Here is a 9,937-nt window from a genome sequence, read left to right on the forward strand (position 1 = left end):
CCAGCTATGAAGATGTATGATGGAACATGTGAGCCGGATAACCACGTCGGCACGATACAAGCAATGAAGGTTTACGACAGCTAGCCAAAGAGAATGCCGAGAGGCTACCATGTGCAAGGATTTTGGTTCAAGCCTCACAGGGGCTACCCTTCAATGGTTTATCAACTTGCCAAACGGCTCTATAGACTCGTTTGCATCACTGACAGATCTTTTTGTTGAGCAATTCGCGAGTAATAGAAACCTGGAGAAGACAGCTGATGACCTCTACGAGATTCGACAGAAGCGTGATGAGCCGTTGCGTGACTATGTGGGACGCTTTAATAAAGAGAAGGTGTCAATTCCCTGCTGCAATATGTCCACTGCTATCTCAGCATTCAAAAGGGGTTTGTTACCTGACGGCGACTTATACAAAGAACTAACAAAGTACCAATGTAGAACTATGGAGGATGTCCTCTCTCGTGCATGGGCACAAATAAAGTGGGAGGAAGATTCAGCTTATCGTTACCGACACTCACCACGTTCTGACTCTCGTGTCGTAAGGAATGAAAGATCTTGTAGAGAAGATAAACCTTACCAAAGACCTCGAAGCGAAAGCACCAGGAATGACAATCGAAGCACCCATCGACCGTTGAGCAGAGGAGACGGCGAAAAACGTGTATCATCGATGTGGCCCGACATTAGTAACCTCTCAATCTCTCATGCGGATTTGGTTGTCAAGAACCTTCATGGCAAGGGAACGAATATGCAAGCAGATACACCAACATGCACCATAAGCTTCTCAAAAGGTGGATGCAACACGTCAAGCAAGCATCACGAAGCGCTAGTCATATCTTTGACAGTTGCTAACTGTTTGATGAAAAGAATTCTAGTCGACAACGGAAGCTCTACCAATATCCTCTACATTCAAGCTTACAAAGAGTTGGGCTTGGACGAAGCCGGATTAACACGAAAATCCACGCCCCTCATTGAATTCAGCGGTGAAGTGAAACAAACCATAGGCGAGGTGTATACGCGGAAGGAATTAACAAGCACACAAAGTTCTTGGTAGTTGATTGTCCGTCTGCATATAATGCAACTGTGGGACGCCCTTGGATTCACGACATGGGAGCAATACCATCAACGTTTCACCAAACAATCAAGTTTTCTACACCTTATGGGGTGAAAGAGATTGTCGGTGATCAAGAGAATGCACGATCGTGCTATCAAACGACCTTAAAAGGCAAATGACAACACTTGTAACAGTTACAAGAATGACTCTCTTCATTTGAAGAAACTCTACTTTATATTTACTTCAGGTTTTAAAGGTTTAATACCCCATTATCGTTTGGTTTTAAAGACTTTTGTCATCGTTTCCAAAATTTTTAATAAAATTGAAAATGTTTTTTTAAATGATCGACAAGACATGTCTTACACGCTCAATAAGAGATAGAGGGCACGACCCCAAGTCATTAATCTATTGGGGAGATGTTTGCCAAAAAACCTGAAGAATAATATGTTTGCCACTGAAAGGTTGTTTGCCATATAGAAAGGTTTGAAAGCGAAACACTCGCTAAACCGCCTAATAGCGAAACGTCGCTTCAAAATTTCCTGAGTCTTGTGTCCGCCTGAGGGTGATGAACGAGACATGGAAACTTTACAACGAAACACTCGTAAACAAAATTCTTATGGTGAAGTGCTCAAATACGGAAAACTGTTAATGAGACGCTCGCTACTAGAAAGTGCTCTTCATAGACATGAAAGATAAATCGTGTCACGAAGCATAAAACATAGAAAATGTCATGAGCATATAATATTAATAACATCATGAGCACAAACCATAAATCGTGCCTTGAGACCTAAATCGTGTCACGATACACGAATCACTTCATGAACACAAGATACAAAAAGTACTCTAAGTATACGACGAAAATTGTGTCACGAATTGTGTCACGTGACATGAATTATATCACAGATATATAGTGTAAATCGTATCGGATGACATGAGATGAGTGTGTCACGAGACAAAGAAGCGTGTCACGAGACAAAAAAGTGTGTCACGAATACAAGCCAAAAAATGGAGCATGTGACAATGATTACGTCACGATTTAGAAATCGCTTCACGAGATAAACATTGTATCACGATTAAGAATCATTATCAACGCTAATTGTGGCACGATGTCTTAAGAAAAAAAAAAGAGAGATTGTGTCTCGATATTTAAAGAAAAAATCGTGTCACAAAAAAAAAAAAAAAAAAAAAAAAAAAGAGAGAAATCGTGTCACGATATTTCGGAACAAAAAAGAAGAAGAAGAAACTGCGTCACGATATTTAAAAAAAAAATCGAGGCACGATTCTGATATCGTGACATGAGGAATAAACTACTTCACGTGGTTTAACCATTTCACGTGGTTTAACTACTTCACGTGATTTAGCTACTTCACGTGATTTAGCTACTTCACGTGGTTTAACTACTTCACATGGTTTAACTACTTCACGTGGTTTATCTGCTTCACATGGTTTAACTACTTCACGTGGTTTAACTGCTTCACATGGTTTAACTACTTCACATGGTTTACTACTTCACGTGGTTTACTACTTCACGTGGTTTAACTGCTTCACATGGTGTAACTACTTCCCGTGGTTTAACGATTTCACGTGGTTTAACCACTTCACATGTTTTCACGTGGTTTAACCACTTCACATGTTAAAAATTGTTATATGAAAAGTCACGTCCACAAGACAATGATTATTTCACGATTTATGATCGCGCCACATGACATAAAATGTGTGATGAGTATAGGAAAAAAAAAATGTGGCACGAGCACGAGGCAAAATCATGTCATGTGACATAAAATGTGTCACGATATGAGAAAACAATTGTGACACGAGACAAATCGTCTCACGAGTAAGAGATCATTGTCAAAGAAAAGAATGATATCATCTGAGATGGTCACGATCTACAAAATATGAAATCAAGGCCAAATACAAGAAAAGTAATTCCAACAAATACGACGCCATTAGGCAACTATTTCAACAAATTGCCAACGACTTAGCATTGTCATTACGGAGCCATTTCACAAAATTCGGCGATGAAATTAATTTGAAAGTTTGACAACAATTTTGGCGTTAAAGATTACTACAGTGTCTATACGAACCCTTACGGAGTCATTCCGGGGCGTTCACGAGTTTGATACACACCATCATTTATGTATATGTTCATCGCTAGGTCCACTATGTCACTCGGACAATTTGGAGTATCTTTGACATAATACAACAAACAACGCGACAAAGTTCTAGAAATCAATATCAATCATAAGCGATGTCTAAGGTATGACTATAATTTTGAGAATTTGTTGACCGGTAAAATAATACCACTACTCTATACTACTCTCTAAATTCTTATTAAGAAAATAGAGAGTGGGGGGCAAGTTGTTGGGTATAATTTTAACCATCGAAATTATAAGACATGAATTATATCGTAAATATGTTGATTTATGTAAATGGAGAACAAATCGATAATATTCTAGAAGATTCTATGAAAGAACGACACGTGCCGCGATCGGTGGGAATCATGACAATATGGGCCGTAGTCCACCAAAACCGGATCAATAAGGGCCGTAACCAGATTCTAGAAACGACTTTATTCTGTCAAGATATTGATTTTATCAAGAGAATATTTGAGATAATCTTGTGAAGCGAATATTCGAGATAATCTTAATGAAAGAATATCGGAGACGACTTTATCACGTGAAGGGCGGTTGCTCAAATCCAAATCCCACGAGGATTAGGATCGCCAAGACTTCTCTATAAAAGGGGAGCCCCATTCGACGAAAGACGGGACGAAATCGAGAGCAAAGACAAGAGACTACGAAAAACGGTGAGACACACGACTAAACTATAAAACACGACTAAGGTTTATAGATTGATTCGTTGTGTCTTGATTCTTGTATTTTGCAATCGATACTTTGATCAATAAAGAGATTATATTCGACTGTTTTCTTGTTTTCCGTAGACTCTCACGAATCGATTACTTTTGCCAAAACAATTGGCGCTAGAAAGAGGGGCAAGGGTAAAAACTACGTGAGATGACAGGACTTGAAGATACGACAAACACCGAAGCGAATCGTGACGTTGCGGCTCAGCTTGAAGCTTTGAACGCTAAACTACTTGAGACAACACAGAAGCTTGCACAGATCGAGGCAGATAACCACAAGCTGAGGGAGGAGAACGCTTCGCTGGTGACAGCGGGGAGAGTTTTGACAGAGGCTAGTTCCAGGTATCGTGGTGTGCACGTCAATCCAATGCAAGACCTTAACGCGACGCCTAGGTCAGAACACGTGACACCAGGAACGGTGAATGGACGACCACAGACTCTTCGTCACGGGCATGACGTAACAAATCATGACACGAGGGAAACCCGTGACGATCTTGGCAGAGAAGACAATTTAACCCTACCGGCAGCCAGGAACACGGCACACTTCGTAGGAGATGAGTCCGAACCGATCGTTAGGTCAGCAGAAACTGCTTATCTTGAAGCACTGTTCTCAAAACGCCTTGGAGAGGTAGAAGCAATGATTGGACGACTGCCTGGGGTACCAGCACCAATGCGCAAGAGTACCCTACATTCGTTTGCTGATACGCCATTCTCTGACGACATCGCACTCACTGAGATGCCAAGGAAATTCACGTTTCCAGCTATGAAGATGTATGATGGAACATCCGACCCGGATAACCACGTCGCACAATACAAGCAATGAATGTTTACGACAGCTATCCAAAGAGAATGCCGAGAGGCTACCATGTGCAAGGGTTTTGGTTCAAGCCTCACAGGGGCTACCCTTCAATGGTTTATCAACTTGCCAAACGGCTCTATAGACTCGTTTGCATCACTGACAGATCTTTTTGTTGAGCAATTCGCGAGTAATAGAAACCTGGAGAAGACAGCTGATGACCTCTACGAGATTCGACAGAAGCGTGATGAGCCGTTGCGTGACTATGTGGGACGCTTTAATAAAGAGAAGGTGTCAATTCCCTGCTGCAATATGTCCACTGCTATCTCAGCATTCAAAAGGGGTTTGTTACCTGACGGCGACTTATACAAAGAACTAACAAAGTACCAATGTAGAACTATGGAGGATGTCCTCTCTCGTGCATGGGCACAAATAAAGTGGGAGGAAGATTCAGCTTATCGTTACCGACACTCACCACGTTCTGACTCTCGTGTCGTAAGGAATGAAAGATCTTGTAGAGAAGATAAACCTTACCAAAGACCTCGAAGCGAAAGCACCAGGAATGGCAATCGAAGCACCCATCGACCGTTGAGCAGAGGAGACGGCGAAAAACGTGTATCATCGATGTGGCCCGACATTAGTAACCTCTCAATCTCTCATGCGGATTTGGTTGTCAAGAACCTTCATGGCAAGGGAACGAATATGCAAGCAGATACACCAACATGCACCATAAGCTTCTCAAAAGGTGGATGCAACACGTCAAGCAAGCATCACGAAGCGCTAGTCATATCTTTGACAGTTGCTAACTGTTTGATGAAAAGAATTCTAGTCGACAACGGAAGCTCTACCAATATCCTCTACATTCAAGCTTACAAAGAGTTGGGCTTGGACGAAGCCGGATTAACACGAAAATCCACGCCCCTCATTGAATTCAGCGGTGAAGTGAAACAAACCATAGGCGAGGTGTATACGCGGAAGGAATTAACAAGCACACAAAGTTCTTGGTAGTTGATTGTCCGTCTGCATATAATGCAACTGTGGGACGCCCTTGGATTCACGACATGGGAGCAATACCATCAACGTTTCACCAAACAATCAAGTTTTCTACACCTTATGGGGTGAAAGAGATTGTCGGTGATCAAGAGAATGCACGATCGTGCTATCAAACGACCTTAAAAGGCAAATGACAACACTTGTAACAGTTACAAGAATGACTCTCTTCATTTGAAGAAACTCTACTTTATATTTACTTCAGGTTTTAAAGGTTTAATACCCCATTATCGTTTGGTTTTAAAGACTTTTGTCATCGTTTCCAAAATTTTTAATAAAATTGAAAATGTTTCTTTAAATGATCGACAAGACATGTCTTACACGCTCAATAAGAGATAGAGGGCACGACCCCAAGTCATTAATCTATTGGGGAGATGTTTGCCAAAAAACCTGAAGAATAATATGTTTGCCTCTTAAAGGTTGTTTGCCATATAGAAAGGTTTGAAAGCGAAACACTCGCTAAACCGCCTAATAGCGAAACGTCGCTTCAAAATTTCCTGAGTCTTGTGTCCGCCTGAGGGTGATGAACGAGACATGGAAACTTTACAACGAAACACTCGTAAACAAAATTCTTATGGTGAAGTGCTCAAATACGGAAAACTGTTAATGAGACGCTCGCTACTAGAAAGTGCTCTTCATAGACATGAAAGATAAATCGTGTCACGAAGCATAAAACATAGAAAATGTCATGAGCATATAATATTAATAACATCATGAGCACAAACCATAAATCGTGCCTTGAGACCTAAATCGTGTCACGATACACGAATCACTTCATGAACACAAGATACAAAAAGTACTCTAAGTATACGACGAAAATTGTGTCACGAATTGTGTCACGTGACATGAATTATATCACAGATATATAGTGTAAATCGTATCGGATGACATGAGATGAGTGTGTCACGAGACAAAGAAGCGTGTCACGAGACAAAAAAGTGTGTCACGAATACAAGCCAAAAAATGGAGCATGTGACAATGATTACGTCACGATTTAGAAATCGCTTCACGAGATAAACATTGTATCACGATTAAGAATCATTATCAACGCTAATTGTGGCACGATGTCTTAAGAAAAAAAAAAGAGAGATTGTGTCTCGATATTTAAAGAAAAAATCGTGTCACAAAAAAAAAAAAAAAAAAAAAAAAAAAAAAAAAAAAGAGAGAAATCGTGTCACGATATTTCGGAACAAAAAAGAAGAAGAAGAAACTGCGTCACGATATTTAAAAAAAAAATCGAGGCACGATTCTGATATCGTGACATGAGGAATAAACTACTTCACGTGGTTTAACCATTTCACGTGGTTTAACTACTTCACGTGATTTAGCTACTTCACGTGATTTAGCTACTTCACGTGGTTTAACTACTTCACATGGTTTAACTACTTCACGTGGTTTATCTGCTTCACATGGTTTAACTACTTCACGTGGTTTAACTGCTTCACATGGTTTAACTACTTCACATGGTTTACTACTTCACGTGGTTTAACTGCTTCACGTGGTGTAACTACTTCACATGGTGTAACTACTTCCCGTGGTTTAACGATTTCACGTGGTTTAACCACTTCACATGTTAAAAATTGTTATATGAAAAGTCACGTCCACAAGACAATGATTATTTCACGATTTATGATCGCGCCACATGACATAAAATGTGTGATGAGTATAGGAAAAAAAAAATGTGGCACGAGCACGAGGCAAAATCATGTCATGTGACATAAAATGTGTCACGATATGAGAAAACAATTGTGACACGAGACAAATCGTCTCACGAGTAAGAGATCATTGTCAAAGAAAAGAATGATATCATCATCCGAGATGGTCACGATCTACAAAATATGAAATCCAGGCCAAATACAAGAAAAGTAATTCCAACAAATACGACGCCATTAGGCAACTATTTCAACAAATTGCCAACGACTTAGCATTGTCATTACGGAGCCATTTCACAAAATTCGGCGATGAAATTAATTTGAAAGTTTGACAACAATTTTGGCGTTAAAGATTACTACAGTGTCTATACGAACCCTTACGGAGTCATTCCGGGGCGTTCACGAGTTTGATACACACCATGATTTATGTATATGTTCATCGCTAGGTCCACTATGTCACTCGGACAATTTGGAGTATCTTTGACATAATACAACAAACAACGCGACAAAGTTCTAGAAATCAATATCAATCATAAGCGATGTCTAAGGTATGACTATAATTTTGAGAATTTGTTGACCGCGTAAAATAATACCACTACTCTATACTACTCTCTAAATTCTTATTAAGAAAATAGAGAGTGGGGGGCAAGTTGTTGGGTATAATTTTAACCATCGAAATTAGAGGAGATGAATTCTATCATAAATATGTTGATTTATGTAAATGGAGAAAATAATCGATAATATACTAGAAGATTCTATGAATGATCGACACGTGCCGCGATCGGTGGGAATCATGACAATATGGGCCGTAGTCCACCAAAACCGGATCAATACGGGCCGTAACCAGATTTTAGAAACGACTTTATTCTGTCAAGATATTGATTTTATCAAGAGAATATTTGAGATAATCTCGTGAAGAGAATATTCGAGATAATCTTAATGAAAGAATATCAGAGACGACTTTATCACGTGAAGGGCGGTTGCTCAAATCCAAATCCCACGAGGATTAGGATCGCCAAGACTTCTCTATAAAAGGGGAGCCCCATTCGACGAAAGACGGGACGAAATCGAGAGCAAAGACAAGAGACTACGAAAAACGGCGAGACACACGACTCAACTCTAAAACACGACTAGAGTTTATAGATTGATTCGTTGTGTCTTGATTCTTGTATTTTGCAATCGATACTTTGATCAATAAAGAGATTATATTCGACTATTTTCTTGTTTTCCGTAGACTCTCACGAATCGATTACTTTTGCCAAAACATTCATAATAAAAACTGCAAAATATAAATAGACACAAGTTGTAAAATACATTTAAATTAACATTAAAATTTATAAAACATTTTATAATACGAAATAAAATAAAGATTTTAAAACATTTAATATAATGAAATAGAGAAAATTTTGTTTTCCACCAATTCATCTTCCTACGAAATTTCGAAGAAATATTAATTAATTCCGTTCTCTTCTACTAAATCATACTATGATTCAATATATTCACAGCGTAGTTAAAAATTGAATAAAATAAATCACAAGTTAAAATAACCTATTTATTGGCTGCCGTGTAAAGTCTTTGACAGTCATCGTTTCGTTTGGATAAAACTCGCAAAAAGTTTTAAACTTCTACGAAACTTCTAAGGGCAGTTCAGTAATTTCGCAGTAAACGGTGACCAAAAGAAATTAACACGAGGAGGTTGGAGTCTATCCATTGACCTTCACCAATATATAAAGAAGCAAAACCAAAGCTTAAAAAGAATCTAAAACTTTTACTTAAAACCAAAAAAAAAAAAAGAGCTTAATTCATTTCTTCTCCTTCTTCAAATGGCGACGAGCAAGTGCTACTATCCACGGCCAAGCCACCGTTTCTTCACCACAGACCAACACGTCACCGCCGCTTCCGATTTCGAGCTAGACGAATGGGATCTTTACAATACCGGTTCAGATTCACCTTCAAATTTCAGCTTTAGTGATCTTACAATCACATCCGGTCGAACCGGAACTAACCGGAAAATTCACGGTGGTTCTGGTTCCGGTTCCGGTACAGCTGCGTCTTCGCTTCCGGTTAACGTACCGGATTGGTCTAAGATTCTTGGAGACGAGAGTCGACGACAGAGACAGATTTATAATGAGGAAGAAGTCGACGGAGATGAAATTTCATGCGGCGGAGGAACACGGCGTGTTCCGCCGCATGAATTGCTTGCGAACCGGAGGATGGCTTCGTTTTCGGTTCATGAAGGTGCTGGGAGGACATTGAAAGGAAGAGATCTGAGTAGGGTGCGAAATACTATTTTTAAAATTAGAGGGATCGAAGATTAATTATCTTTTGGGTACTTCTTTTAATCTTTGTTTAAATTGGGGGTTACATATAGAAATATGAGGGGCTTAAATCGAAATTTGTAAGAGCTGTTTTTTTTTTGGAATTATTTTAGTTTCTGGATTCGCATTTCGTCTTTTTTTTACTTAAAAAGATTGTATTGAAATTTTGAGACACCAAATATGAAAATTGACTTGGTATTTCTTTTATAA

The 9,937-nt window shown here is 39.3% G+C and overlaps 1 protein-coding gene across 1 annotated transcript; it reads left to right on the forward strand.

Moving 5' to 3' along the window:
* The first annotated feature begins 9,155 nt into the window (after positions 1-9,155).
* LOC9315165 lies at positions 9,156-9,937 on the forward strand. Its single transcript, XM_002879052.2, has one exon. It carries the CDS (start codon positions 9,233-9,235, stop codon positions 9,725-9,727), a length of 495 nt encoding a protein of 164 aa, XP_002879098.1. The 5' UTR covers positions 9,156-9,232; the 3' UTR covers positions 9,728-9,937.

The sequence above is a fragment of the Arabidopsis lyrata genome, assembly GCF_000004255.2.
Source record: "Arabidopsis lyrata subsp. lyrata unplaced genomic scaffold ARALYscaffold_4, whole genome shotgun sequence".
Classification (NCBI taxonomy): Eukaryota; Viridiplantae; Streptophyta; class Magnoliopsida; order Brassicales; family Brassicaceae; genus Arabidopsis; species Arabidopsis lyrata.

What these genes read in the sequence shown, in the direction of transcription:
- LOC9315165 (XM_002879052.2), top strand. Translation starts at nt 9,233, where the DNA reads ATGGCGACGAGCAAGTGCTACTATCCACGGCCAAGCCACCGTTTCTTC.